Below are 15,325 nucleotides of genomic sequence, written 5' to 3'. Positions count from 1 at the left end.
CAAGATTTCGTACCATATAATGTGTGCCTTCAGATGACAGCATCAGAAGGACAATTTTAGAAGAGGCACACTTATCTCTATACACTATTCATCCTGGTTCATCTTGGCAGTACGAAAATTTATAGGGATCTGTGGGAGTATTTCTGGTGGAGTGGCATGAAGAGGGAGATAGTAGAGTTTGTGCGGTAGTGTTTGACGTGCCAGCAGGTTAAAGCTGAGCACCAGAGGCTGGCTGGTTAATTGCAACCATTATTCATTCTTGAGTGGAAGTGGGACCATGTATCCATGGATTTTGTAACTAGGCTGCCACCAGCACCGCATGGTCAGAATGTCATCTAGGTAATAGTTGATAGGTTGATAAAGACAGCTACCCTATGAACAGGTTAGCAAAGATTTACATACAAGAGATTGTTCGACCCCATAGAGTGCCAGTATCCATAGTCTCGAATCGTGATCCACATTTTACATCACGGTTCTAGAGGAGTTTGCAGGAGGCACTAGGGACTCAACTAGCATTCAGCACTGCTTTCCACCCTCAAACCGATGGTCAGACTGAGAGAACCATCCAGGTATTGGAAGATATGTTTCATGCCTATGTTCTAGACTTTAGAGGTAGCTGAATTCAGTTTTTGCCGCTAGTTGAATTTGCTTATAATAACAGTTATCAGACTAGCATCGGCATGGCACCCTACGAGGCATTATATGGTAGGAGATGTCAATCTCCTCTTTTCTGGGATGAAGTAGGTGAAAGGCAAGTTTTGTGTCTAGAGATAATTCAGAAAGCATGTGATAAAGTCCGACTTATTCGAGATAGGATCAGTGCAGCGCAGAGTCGGAAGAAAAGTTACGCGGATACTCGCCGTTGAGAACTGGAATTTGGAGTAGGTGATCATGTTTTCTTAAAAATAGTACCATTGAAGGGGATCATGAGGTTTGGGAATGAGGGTAAGTTGAGTCCTAGGTTTATTGGTCCATTTGAGATACTTGAGAAAATTGGGTCAGTAGCCTATCTGCTAGCTTTACCGCCATCTCTATTTCGAGTTCATGACGTATTTCATGTTTCTATGTTAAGGAAATACGTCACAGATCCTTCCCATATCATCAGCTATGCAGAATTGGAAGTCAGTGAGGCTCTAGCATATGAAGAAGCTTCAGAAAAGAACAAGAATTGCCCAACAAAAAGATACCACTAGTGAAAGTTCTATGGAGAAACCACGCGATTGAAGAAGCCTTATGAGAACTTGAAGATGAAATCAGATGAAAATATCCCTATTTATTTGATGAATTATAGTATTGATGTATATGCTTAGATGGTAATTTTATTTTGTTTAGTCCAGTGTAATTGTAATGTAGAGTATAGGTTAGGTAGTATTTTAGTTTTGGGGAAAATTTTATTTTATGTTTGTAATCTCCCAGAACTACCCATGTAACCACGTTATTCCTCCGCCATAAGTGAGGGCAGGTAATAAAATAAATAGACCATTTTCTTTTATAGGATGATGGAGCGAATAGATGGAGATACAGATAGTAAATTTCGAGGATGAAATTTTATAAGGAGGGGAGAATGTAGTGACCCGAAGAATAATAGTATTTTAATAATAAAGAGGGGGGAAAATGAAAACAGGAACAGAAGGAGAAAAATTTCAAGGATTACTAGGCTTCATCGACGAATACAGGGATTCGTCGACGAAGGCCTTCAGGATCTTGTCGATGAGGTCTCATTTCGTCGACGAGAAAATATCGAACGAAGGATTGGGCTACTCTGAATTTCGTCGATGAAGGGTAAGGTTCGTCGACGAATTTAATGAAGGACTCGTTGACGAATCTGGCCCTATAAATAGTGAAAACTCATATTTTTAACCCATTTTCAGTGCTCTCTCTCTCTCTCTCTCCTATGGTCCCTCTCCCATCTTTCTTCGATCTCGACCCTACCAGTCGCCGGATTGACGATCCGAAGCCACCACGACACTCCTAGCGAAGTTCTCTGCAAGTCTGCCGGAGTGGATTATTGGTGAAACGAAGTTGGATTTCATCCCAAATTTAGGGTAAGGCCTTTTAGTCCATTTTTGGCCTTCTAATAGTTATAGGAAATGATGTAGGCATAAAAATACTGATATTTTGTTCTGAAAAAGGTTGTTTTCAGGGTGTTATGTAGGAGGCTCTGTAGAGACCTGAAGAATAATAGCATTTAAAATATTAATGAGGGAGAGAAAATAGATATAGAAACAGAAGGAGGCCGTAGACTTCGTCGACGACATTGCATTTTGGAGATAATATTAAATAATCATAAATTCAGGAAATAGCCCAGCTTTGTCGACGAACACAGGGTCTCATCGACGAAGGTCTTCAGAATTTTGTCGACGAACACAGGGCTTCGTCGACGATAAAATACCAAGAGATAGTTCAGGCTGCTCTAAATTTCGTCGACGAATAGAAGATCTCGTCAATGAATTTTGTGAAGGGCTCGTCAACGAGGTGCGTGTCTCGTCGACAAACTTGGCCTTATAAATAGTGGAAACCTGGGATTTTTTTACCACTTTTCACCGAGCTCTCTCTCTCTCTCTCTCTACGTCTCCCTCTCCCTTCTCTCTTTGATTTCGGCCCCACCAATCACCGGATAGACGATCCGAAGCTACCACGACACTCCTGGCGGAGTTCTTTGCGAATCTACCGGATCGAATCGTTAGGAAAACCGAGTTGGATTTCATCCCAAATTCAGGGTAAGGCATTTTAACTAGTTTTTGGCTTTTTGACAGTTGTAGAAAATGATATAGATGGAAAAATACTGATATTATGTTCTGGAATATGTTGGTTTCAGGGTGTTTTGTAGGAGGCCTTGCGAGTGTTAGGCTTATATTCCCTAGGGGCTTTCCAATAGTCAGGTAAGGAAAATATGCTATGCTAGGAAATTTCTAAATATTATACAGTGTATTTATTTACAAAAATTATGTATTAAAGTATGGTGTGGCTTGTGAATATGTATGTAGTACAGGGATATGTTTTATAAATTGTAGTTTCATGATTTTTACGAATTTCAGTACCATGATTTTACGGATTTAAGTACTATGATTATGTGAACTTCAGTACCATGATTTTACGGATATTAGTACCATGATTATACGAATCTCAGTACCATGTTCATACGAATTCCAGTATTATAAATATGTAGTTCTATGTTATGATTATTCAGATTTCAGTACGTTATGCAGCATCATGGTGATAATGATTACTTCAGAATCATGGTAAATCAGATAGATATGTATAGAAATATATTATATGATATCAGACCCTGTTGGACTTGTAGCTACAGAGCACGATACCGTTGCTACAGATACTATGTTACTTTATGAGTGCAACCACCTATTCAGATAATACGTGATAAGGTCGACCACCTAGGCCCTTGAAGAGATTAGGCTCCCCATCCAGATATGGGTTAAGGTGGGCAGGTCGACTGACAGGGTACAGTGATTTATTCGTGGTTGGCCAGTTAGGGTAAATCCAGCTTACGGGCCGCACAACATTGTCATAAGGGGCATGTCATGACATAGATAGCCACAAGGAACAGTATCAGTTATTATTACTTATGTATTGATTTACAGAAATAAGGATCCTACTTATGTACACTAAAAGTATTTTGAATTATAACCATAATACTGATATGTTAAGCAATCGGGGAAAAGGGATGGTGTACTTTATTATTTGTACTGTACTTAACATATCCAGTTATACATGTTTATATGAAATCAAATTTAGCATAATATTGTTAGCTCATTTGCCACACACTAGTAATAGCATATTTCTTCTTACTGAGCGTTGGCTCATCCCAGTGTTGAAATATTTTTCAGGTGATCCAGGTAGGGGAGCAGATCAGGCTCGCAAATAGAGGGGTGTCTGTAGTGCCCTAACAGAGAGTGAGTATCATTTTTGGGAGCATTTTGTATAGCCCTCACCAGTTGAGGTTATTTTGGGAACAGTTATATATGTATATTTTGAGATTACATACTAGCACTCTAGTATTGTATATAAACGTATATGGATGTGTTTATTCAGTTCTACTTCTTGTTGCTTAGGTTTATGGATGGGCTTATCTCAGTAGTGTATCAGAGCATGTAGATTACCATAGTATAAAAAAAGAAAAAAAAAACTCCTTTAATTAAGCAGGTCGTTACAGGCCCTGCGGGTGTTAGGCTAGTAAACCATAGGGCCTTTTTAGTAGTCAAGTAAGGGAAATATGTTATTCTAGGAAATTTTGAAATATTATACAATTTATTAAATTATGAAAACTATGTATTGAAGTATGGTGTGGCTTGAGAATATGAATATAGTACGGAGATATATTTTCTGAATTTAAGTACCATAATTTTATGAATTTAAGTACCATGATTTTATGAATTTCAGTACCATAATTATACGAATTTTAGTATCATGATTATACGAATCTTAGTACCATGATTATACGAATCACAGTACTATGATTATGAAGTTATCAGTGTTATGATTATGCAGTTTTCAGTATTATGACGTATGAATTACAGTTACAGTTTATGTAGCATCATGGTTATTATAGTTATTTCAGAATCATGGTAAATCAGATAGTGGTATATAGAGATATATTATATAATATCAGACTCCGTCGGACTATGCAGTTACAAAGTACGGTACCGTTGCTACAAATATTATGTTATGTTATGAGTGCAACCACCTATTTAGATAATACATGGTAGTAGGTCGATCACCTAGACCCTTGACGTGGACAAGCTCCCCATCAGATATAGGTTGAGGTGGGCAGGTCAGACCGATGGAGCATAGTGATTTACCCTGGTCGGCCAGCCAGTGTAGATCCCGCCTATGGGCCACACAACCCTGTCATGAGGGGTTAAATCATGACACACAGTTATCCACAGGGAAAGTTTTCAGTTACTATTACGTATATACAAATTTACAGAAACAGGGAATATACTTATGTACATTAGAAGTATTTTGAATAGTAACCTACAATACTGTGATGTTAAACAACATGGAAAGGGTGGTGGATTTTATCACTTGTACTGTATTTACATATTCAGTTATACATGATTATATGAAAACAAATTTTCATAATATTGTAGCTCATTTGCCACACACTAGTAATAGCATATTTCGTCTTACTGAGCGTTGGCTCATTCTAGTGTGGATTCATCTTTCAGGTGATCCAGGTAGGCGAGCAGACCAGGCTCGCAGATAGAGGGGCTTCAGTACTACCCTATTAGCAGATAGTGAGTATGTTTGTGGAGGATTTTTTTTTTTTTTTTGTATATCCCAGCACAGTTGGGGGTATTTTGGGAAGCAGTTATATGTATATATTTTGGGAAACCTGTTAACACTCTAGTATTGTATATAATTATGTATGGATATGTTTATTTGATTTCTGCTTCTCGCTGCTTAGGCTAATGATTGGGTTTACCCCCAGTATGGTATCAGAGCATGTAGAATATCTTAGTATAAAAAAAAAACATGGAAATTAAGCAGGTCGTTACACCCACTATGTCCTATCGTCTGCCTCTGACCCTCACTAGCTCTGTCTCCTCTCCATGGACCTCGAGTAGGCCCAATCTGAAAACTCGAAGGCGTGGGTCTCTTCCTCTGGCTCGGTACTCCCACATCTGCCTGCTCACTCGCCTTTGCTACCATGGCCTTATCTACTAACTCGATGAATTTCTCCGCGTACTGTTGAACTTTCATCGATCCCTGGGACAAGCTCATAAATTCATGTACTTTAGCCTCTCTAACTGAGATAGGATAGTATCTATCAAAGAATATGTCCCTGAATCGAGCCTAGGTCATCGGTACTGGAATAATCTCTGCTCTTCCAGTAATCTAGTGGTCGTCCACTATCTTTCGGCTCCCCTGTCAACTTATACATGGTATAGAGGACCCTCTACTCATCGGTGTAGTGAAGTACCATCAAAATCTTCTTTATTTCCTAAATCCAGTTCTCTACAACTATAGGATCAGTCGCTCCTAAAAATGTTGGTGGGTTCATCTTCATAAAATTTTTTATTGTGCACCCCTGAGCTGTAGATGGACCTCCCTGCTCCCTGGAGCTCTAGGCAATCTCAGTCATGACCTACTGAGCATACTGTGTAGCACGGCATCTGAATCCCTGCTCCGTCGTCACCACTAGCGTAAGCGCTACTACCTCCTGGGTCCATCCTACAATATTACCAAATTATTCTGAGAATCCAAACCTTACAATGTTATACTAACTAAAATACCCTTTACTTCCTATCACTAATTTAAGGTCTAGCCCTACCATATGGAAATAGAAATCGACGATAGTTTACTATGGTTTTCCTAAAATCGTCACCCCAGGAAAATCACAGAAACCACCCTGAAACTCTACCTCCAGACCGCAGAACAGAACCCCAAATTCTTATCCTAATTCCCCAACATTAATTCTCTGATATCCTATTCCACTCTTCTTGAAATTTCATTCCTATATTCTGGTATTGTTTTCTGTCGTACTCTAGCGTCTACAGAACCTAACAACCTAGGCTCTGATATCAAACTATAACGACCTAAAATTTCATGCCATTATATATATATATATATATATATATATATATATATATTACTCTAATACCCCTGTAATACCTGCTATAACATCCTAGGCCCCAAATGAGCACTGAAGAAACCTGATCATATTACATACCTATGCAGCGGAAAAGCATAAAATTGTCCATCCATATAAACAATACCAGAATTCAATGTTTCCAAACCACACATACATATTCACACGTCACCACAGTGTCATCTACTCAAAAATATAATCCCCTAGATACACTTACCCTATAAACAGGGCAGTACAAAAGATCTCTCTATCTGCGAGTCTGATTTGCTCACCTAACTAGATCACCTGAAAAATGTTAAATCACTGGGATGAGACAACGCTCAGTAAAAGGAAATATGCTATTACTAGTGTGTGACGACTAAGTTACATAAATACTATACTGACAATATCTGAAACTTTAAAAGTTGATATATCAATATACAATATAACTTGCATCGATCATAGTTTAAAGTATAACTGTAATATCTGAGTTTTCTACTTATCATACTTCTAGTATCATACTATATTTGCTGATATTCTGTGAATCTATATGCATATACATAACTGAAATGTTTACCTTGGAAAATTGTACGTCATGATTTAACCCCTCATGACAGGATTGTGCGGCCCGTAGGCGGGACTTAATCTTAGTTGGCCTACTAGGTAAGTCAACTATAACTCTACCAATCCTCAACTTGGCAAAACTACAATCTCTCCTAGGCATGGAACTGGTAACTACCTCGTTAAACTGATCACCTCAACCCAGTCTTCTGAGGAGCTTGCAATCTTTCCAGGCACGGTTGACGGAAACCATCCACACATTATCTAAGATGTGTGGTTGCACTCTGATCTATACTAGCATCGGTACCATCCTCTGCTATTTAAACATAACTTGATTCATCAGGATCTGATACTGTATATACTATTTCTATAGATATCCTATTGTTTTCATCATGTTTCCAAAATAACCATAACACTATAAATCTGATCTGAAAATACTATAATATCCGACTAAAATAACTATAATATCTAACTATAATATCTGTTTGTCATATCTAATTGAATAATTTATAATGTCTGAGTGTTATGGTTTTGGAAAGCATGGCATGGCATTCTGTAAATACTGTAAATTCCTTGTCTATATAATATTTCTAAAATATATGTCTGATAAATATCTGTCTGTATATATACTGTAATTCATAATTCTGTATAATCTAGTGAAACATGTTTCTATACAAAAACATTGTAAATCATAATATTCTGCAAAACTATATAAATTTTGTACTAAACAAATAACTACTCAGTCCACACAATTAATTAAACTCATGTTTTGGAATCTATAAAACTGCATAATTTATACTTTGTATCTTAATAAACAAATACTATAATTTACAGGTAAAAATTTATGAAATTCCTAGCATAGCATATTTCTCTTACCTAACTAGCTGGGAGACTCGCCTCCAACTCTATTCTTACGCTCATGGCGTACTATCCCCAAAATCTTGCAATAATACATTTATACAAATTCCTAAGTAAATCACTAAATTTTCCTAGGAAATTATTTCACTCATATTCCTAAACTTGCCTATTCCCAATTTCCTAAATTATAATATACCTGAGCTCTTGTAAAATATCCGTCGGGGTCCCTAACCCATGCCTGCAAGGTCCCAAAAAAAAACACCCTAGTCCTGAAATCTTAACATCCTAATTTATTCCACAAAATACCAGTATATTTCCATATAACACAAAATCTAAACTCAAGTAAGCCTGAAAATACTAAAAATACCCCAATAATCTACTTACCCTGGTCTTGGGATGGTACCTAAATTGGCCTAACCAACAATTTGTTCCCGCAGACTTGTAGAGAATCTCCCTAGGATCAACGTGTGGCTTCTGATCGTTGAAATGGGGAGAAACGGGGCGAGAATCGTACAAAGAAGGAGAGAGAACCGAATTAGAGAGAGAAAGAAAAGAGAGAAATGAATTTCTCTCGCTGAAACCCGATTTTCTACTATTTACAGACCTTTTGCCACGTGGCCTCGTTGACGATTCACATCACATCGTCAACGAGTTCAAGAAGATAGTTCGTCATTGAGCAACTAACCCTCGTCGACGAGTTTCGGGCCCTGGAAACAGCCCCTCGGTAAACTCTTGTTAACGAGCCCAAGAAGGTTGTTCGTCGACGAGGCTCTGCTGCGTCCCCCTTTAAAATTCTTTTTCCCTCTCTTTTCTTTATTATTTAATTCCCGTAATTATCCGGATTACTACAGAAAGGGTAAAAATTGTGAGTGGTTGGGCGACCAAACCCTTGGTGTTCAAAACACCTCGGGCGACCGAACCGTGGACCGGTCAACAAGTTGACCTGTGTTCGGCAAACCTAACCGAACTGAACACATCTTCCACGGTTGACCAAACCTGTGTCAAGACCTTTCCAACCAACTCAGACGCCTGAACCATCACGTTCAAAATAGCCTCGGGCGACTGAACTTATGTATTCAGCAAACAAAACTTCAGACTAGGCGATTGAATCACAGTCTTTTGGAGAATCGCCTCGGTTTGGCAAACCGAACTATAACTCAGCCACCCGAACTTCAAAATTTACTTTTACCTCTGTGTCTGTTCGGGCGACCGAACCTCAGGTCAGCTACCCGAAACTCTCAGGTTGTTTTTATTTTTAACCGAGATAAAAGGGGTTAAACTGGGTTAAAATATTAAACTTGTTTAAAATCTTTTTTATAATGCCCCTTAAGTCCCCAACGGTCATAAAATTGCCCTTGCCTATATATACAAGTTCATTTGCAAAAATTAGCAAGGATTAGCAAAATCATTAAGGCAAAATTCTATCAAAATTCCAAATCTTATTTTTGCTTATACTACTCACATACACTCAAAAGTTTCAATTTCTTTGATTATCCAAGTGTTGTGAGTATGCTAAGAGTGCTTGTGCTTTATTCCATATTGCTTAATACTGTCATTTGTGTGGTTTATTAATTGATTTTGATATTGAGAGTTAAGCTTATGTTCTCCCACTGATTTTATCTAATAAATCTTGTGTGGGAAAACTTAATGGCTTGTGGGTGTTTACATTAACATTGCAAGATACCTTAGCCCGTATTTATTTTTGTGTGCGCGCAAAATATTTTTTCAAGCTTGCACTCAAACACTCTTGTGCTTAGTATATTGAGAACATATTTTTGAGTTTGTCTAAAAAATCTTACTAGCATCTTTGAAACTCTAAATGAATATTGAAATTCTTCATACTGTGTTTCAAAGTCTGCTTAGAAATACACTCCAGATCTTGATTGCTTATTTACACTAAATTGAGTGTTTAACACACATTATTAAGCATTGAGCATGTTTACTATCATTCGTGCTTGCGTTATTATTTGAGTTATACTGTGGTACATATCTACTCGTTTGAGGAGCGTATTTCAATGTACACAAATCTATATACATTTGTTGTATTCCAAGCGTGGGCCTGAAGAGGGAGACTAGCCCTGTGGAATAGTCTCAGATTAGTTTAGACCCAGTTAGGAAAGCTAGGTGCACCATCCTGGTATGGTACAGTTGTAGGTTGAGGTCAGCCCCGCTAATTGACCTAGTTGTAAACGGTGCCGCTCCACCCGTTAAGCGAGTCGTAGTGGAATCCTTGTACTGGTAAGGTAAGGTAGGGACATAGGCAGTATTGGTCGAACCCCGATAACATATCTAGTGTCAGTTTACTTTCCGCACTTTATTTTCTGCACCTGTATATTTGTACTTATTGATTAAATATCTGTTTGCGCTTCAAACTGCTTAGACTGCTCATAAGTTGCGTAATACTGATTGTTGAATTAGATAAACCTAGGCATAACTTTTTAAATCTTCATCACCTCTCTCTTGGGATTACAGTAAAGTTAACAAATAGTAAAAAACTAATATAATGCATTTGGCAAATAATTTTCTTAGCTTTTAAAAAATTAGCTTTTAGATCATTTAGGAAATTTTTTAAAGTTATAAATTTAAATCTTTAAAAAGCTAAGAGCAAGTCTTTTTCATCATACTTTTCTCTTTCTTTTTTTTTTTTTTTTTTTTGAATATTACAAAATTATGAAATGCATTAATTACATCTTCTTAAAATACATATATGTTGTATTCATTCCAAACAATTTTGATGCATCTTATATTTTTTTAACCCACTCTCATAATTGGTTTTTTTTTTTTTTATAATAACTCTTTCTTTCATGAGACAAATAATTTTTATGACAATCTCCAACAAGCTTCTTTATACCAACCTAATATTTGGATAGATTTTAATTTTGAATTTGTATTGGATTTGGATAAGACGTAATATAAAATTATATTAAAATTTATTCTAATCTACTCAAATCCAAATCCAAACTTGGAATCCATGCTTCAAACTGATCATAACTCATTTTCAAAAGTTCATTTTCAATAATTATCAGATCAAATTGAGTCTTGGAGTCCTAATCACTTAATCATTTAAAAAAAAAAAGAATTATGTCAATAAAAAAAATATACTCGAGTCAAGTCAAATTGGCAAAGAACTCAACTAATTTAAAATTTTAGCCTCAAAATTTGATTTGATTTCAACTTATTTATGAAAATTTTAATGTAGAATTAGCTATGAATTCGTAAAAGTTGAGCTTAACTCAATTGAGTTCAATTTTCTTTTATAATATTAGTTAATCATTGTTTGGTGAAAATTAATTCATTTTGACATCAAGCTTGATTATTTTTAGCCTTGTCACTTATTTGAATAAAAAAGAATACAACCATAAGATACATAATTTGAGTGGAGTATAGTCCAACTCAATTGGGCTTGAAAATTTTAACCTCAAATTTTGGTTTAAACTTGAGTTATTTTAAAATTATTAACCCAAATTTGACTGAATTAAGATGAATTTGATTGTGTAAAATAATAATTACATGCATAAAAAATAATTAATAATTTATAATTTACGGAGTCAAGAAAAGAATCAAAATTAAATACTCAATTATAAATGGAGACAAAGTAGCTATATATATTTAATTTTTTTATTTTTTGAGCAAAAGATACTAACATTTTATGAAATTTGGTAATCCTGAGATTTCAAAAATATCATAGACCTGTTCTAAGGTTTACCAAAAAAATAGAAATTTCTTCTCAAAGAACTTGTGTTTTGTAAAATACAAGAGAAGGTTTATGTCTTTTTCACAAATCTTAGGAGAGGTTTTTGAAATTCTTGAAATCTCAGGAGATGTCTTTGAAAAATTTTAAAACATCAAAAGGTCTTGTAATAAACATGCAGGGTGAGTGTTTTTTTGCCCTTTTTCTATATTTTTTTCCTAACTCAAACAGTCTGTACATTACACGTGGCTTATTTTGATTTGTTGGACAGTCGAGCTCAAAATACACGTTACACAGGTTCTCCACCAGAAAAGATAAAACGTTGTCGTTTAGAAGAGACAAACCCAACGGCTAGTTTCATGTGACCGTTTAGAGATTTTAAGTTTCAAAATCTCAATAGGGTCTTCATTATACTGAAACGGAGAAACCCTCTTGTTCAAATACACTACATACCCCACAAAGCATATTCACCAATTTTTTTTTTCCAAATCAAAGTTCTGGAAACTCACAGGGATCAGAATTCAGTGTTCTACAAGTTCACGAATCCATTCCAAGAAATCTTGGGAGGTTCAAAAATGGTGTACACATACACGCCAACGTACTACTCTTCTCTCCATGACTCGATCACCTCTCTCTGCAAGACGATGCTCCCTTTCTCCTTCAAGAAGCGGCGCTTGCCAGGTGCCATCGCCGATCAGAAGCTCTTGAAGCAGCAGTCGGATAATCTGAAATGGCAGCAGGACTCCTTTCACCAGATTCTTAATTTGATGGGTCTGTGCAAAGAAGGCATTGTGCCTGAAAGAGAGGTCTCTGCTTTCAGAATGCAGCTCCTTGACATTATCGTTGCCTCCCCGGCCGACCAAGAGCAACCCGTGGTTTTGAGAGATAAATTGCTCTTCCTGCAGGTATGTTCTTGGTGGGTTTTCCATTTGGGTCTGTTTCTGTCGACAGAGTAGGGAAATTGTAGAAAAGATCTCGTTCATGGAAAAAGAAATTAATTTCTAGGAAAATAAAGGAAACTAAAATTTTTTTCATAATTCCATGTTGTTCTGTTCTGATGCTGAGAAAGAGCAGCAGAATAACAGAGTAAAAACTTGATTTTTATAATATTTTTACAGAGACCAAATGGGAAATGGATTGCAGTTGTTGAAATTTGAAATACCCATTTGATTTTGATGCGTCTTGCAGGAGCTACTTTATGCAAAATGCATCTCTGGAGACGAGTATCATTCTTCGAAAAGGCCCTTGCTACAGAGGCTTGCAGTTCAAGGAGTCGAGATCGAAGCAAGAGACATCACTTTAGCTAAACCAACAGAGAGCTCAGAAGAGGAGTGGTCAGTAATCGACTTGAGGGATGAGCAGTGCTTGCTCAACAAAGATAGCTCACATTCAAAGCCCAAATCGAAGCAGGGTTCAGCTGTGAAGCAGATTAAAGGGGCAACATCAGTTCTGAACTTTGTATCATCTTACAAACTAGGAAAAAACAAAGAAGGGAAGGAAGTCAATGAACCGAACACCAAACATTTCAGACCGATTAGAGAAAATATCTGTTCCTCATCCGCCACCAACCCTTTCTGGGACAGCCACTTGAAGGACAAAGAAATTGAAACTAGGTCTATCCTCATGCCGGAAAGCCTACCGCCAGAGCCCATTAAGGTGGAGAACGAAAGTGCAGAAAAAGTGAAGAAGAAACCCATTAGGACTCTGTTTCAGAGAGAGCAGAGAGATGGGAATGGGGTTGGTGGCTACGGTCCTAATTCTGAGAATACACCTCCAAAATCAGCAAAGAAGCAATGGGGATTTGATGGGTTCAAGAAATGGAAGAGAAGCAATAGGGAGGATGAAGAAGCTCCTCTGCCTCTGAGTGAGAGATCAGACAATAAAACCTTTTCTGAGTCTTGCCAGCTTGTCGAAAGCCCTATGGGGGAGGGCCCTGACACCAAACAAATCAAGAGGAAGCTGCACCCAGATGGGTCTGCATCTGATTTTTTCATCGATAAGGTTCAAAACTGAAGCTCGAAATTTCAATTCTTGTTTCATAAAATGTTGATCCAACTTTAGGTCTCAAACCCAAACCAAAATCCCAATTCATTCTCCTTTTGATGTTTGAAGGTCTTGGGGGACAAGATAAAGAAGGAGCTGTCAAGAATTCAATCAGAACTCTGCTCCACAAACCCCAATCTCCAATTCTCGTGAGTTTCTTCAACCAATGTCATGAATTTATTATATTTGGCTGTTTGTGCTCTTCATCATTGCTTATAATTTTCCTACTCTCAAATTCCATGACACTGTGACACTGTTCAGGAATGATCAAATTGAAGCAATATCAACAAAGCTTCCAGTGGAGAAGTCTGACCTGAAAAAGTTTTTTCCCAAGTAAGTCAACTTACTTTTTCCCAATTTATTTTATTCTTGACTTCATGGGAAAGATGAGACCCATGAAAATAAATATTGAAGAACAACAAACTATCACTTTCTTGACTTGTTCCTTCATCTGCAAGGTCATGGTGCGATCGATACGGCGATGTTGTGCTAGATGTTGTGAGAAAAGAATTCAAGGACCATGTTGGAGAGATGGAGAATATGCGAAACAATGCAAGAGAGAAACGAGAAAACTGCTGGGCAAAGTTCGATGATGAAGATGATGAAAATTGTCACCCGAATCTCTTCGGCAATCATCAGGATCGGTCTCTCCCGATGAAGCAGGGAAAATTCACTTCCACGAACAGCAATGGCTGCAATTTTAGGAGTAACAGCAAAGCCAACAAGTGTTTTGAAACAAATCCCTTCTTTCAGGATTATCAAGGAAACGATGGAGAGAAGCTAAGGTCTAAATCGTTATTTGATCCTGATTATCAGAATCCCTTTTGGTCTCCAAGAAAGGGATCTTCCATGTTTGGTTAGATGCAAATGTGACAATCTAAATCAGCAGTGATGCAAGTGAGCATCACTGCTGGCTATTCATTGCTTATGAGAGAATTATATAATATATGTTTGGATAGAATGTTAACCGCTGCTCTCAATTTAGTTCCCTTTCTGGTAAGAACGTGAGCATCAGTGTATGAATTATGAAGAACTGTCTTCGTGTAGTAATTTAAACTGTCTGGTTTTCTTTGTAAATGGGTGCCATTATGTTTCATAGAATGTTAACTGCTACTCTTTGAGAGAATCTAAATCAACGGTGATGCAAGTGAGCATCACTGCTGGCTATTCATTGCTTATGAGAGAATTATAATATACGTATGGATAGAATGTTAACTTGTTGCTCTCAATTTAGTTCCCTTTCTTGTAAGAACATGAGCATCAGCGTATGAATTATGAAGAGCAGTGTTCCTGTAGTAATTTAAACTGTCTGGTTTTCTTTGTAAATGGGTGCCATTATGTTTGATAGAATGTTAACTGCTGCTCTTTGAGAGAATCTAAATCAGCTGTGGTGCAAGTGTATTCATTGCTTATGAGAGGATTATAATTAATGTATGGATAGAATTATTAGAATATGTTAACTGATGCTCTCAATTTAGTTCCCTTTCTGGTAAGAACATGAGTATCAGTGTATGAATTATGAAGAGCTGTGTTCCTGTAGTAATTTAAACTATCTGGTTTTCTTTGTAAATGGGTGCCATTAT

The 15,325-nt window shown here is 37.1% G+C and overlaps 1 protein-coding gene across 1 annotated transcript; it reads left to right on the top strand.

Moving 5' to 3' along the window:
* The first annotated feature begins 12,112 nt into the window (after positions 1-12,112).
* LOC131157898 (uncharacterized) lies at positions 12,113-14,920 on the top strand. Its single transcript, XM_058112353.1, has 5 exons — positions 12,113-12,604; positions 12,888-13,700; positions 13,812-13,891; positions 14,004-14,075; positions 14,201-14,920. Exons 1-5 carry the CDS (start codon positions 12,275-12,277, stop codon positions 14,601-14,603), a joined length of 1,698 nt encoding a protein of 565 aa, XP_057968336.1. The 5' UTR covers positions 12,113-12,274; the 3' UTR covers positions 14,604-14,920.
* Positions 14,921-15,325: the final 405 nt, after the last annotated feature.

The sequence above is a fragment of the Malania oleifera genome, chromosome 6 (genome assembly GCF_029873635.1).
Source record: "Malania oleifera isolate guangnan ecotype guangnan chromosome 6, ASM2987363v1, whole genome shotgun sequence".
NCBI classification, from domain to species: domain Eukaryota; kingdom Viridiplantae; phylum Streptophyta; class Magnoliopsida; order Santalales; family Ximeniaceae; genus Malania; species Malania oleifera.
Note: the sequence above shows the minus strand (reverse complement) of the source record. Positions and strands in the feature narration are given on the sequence as shown.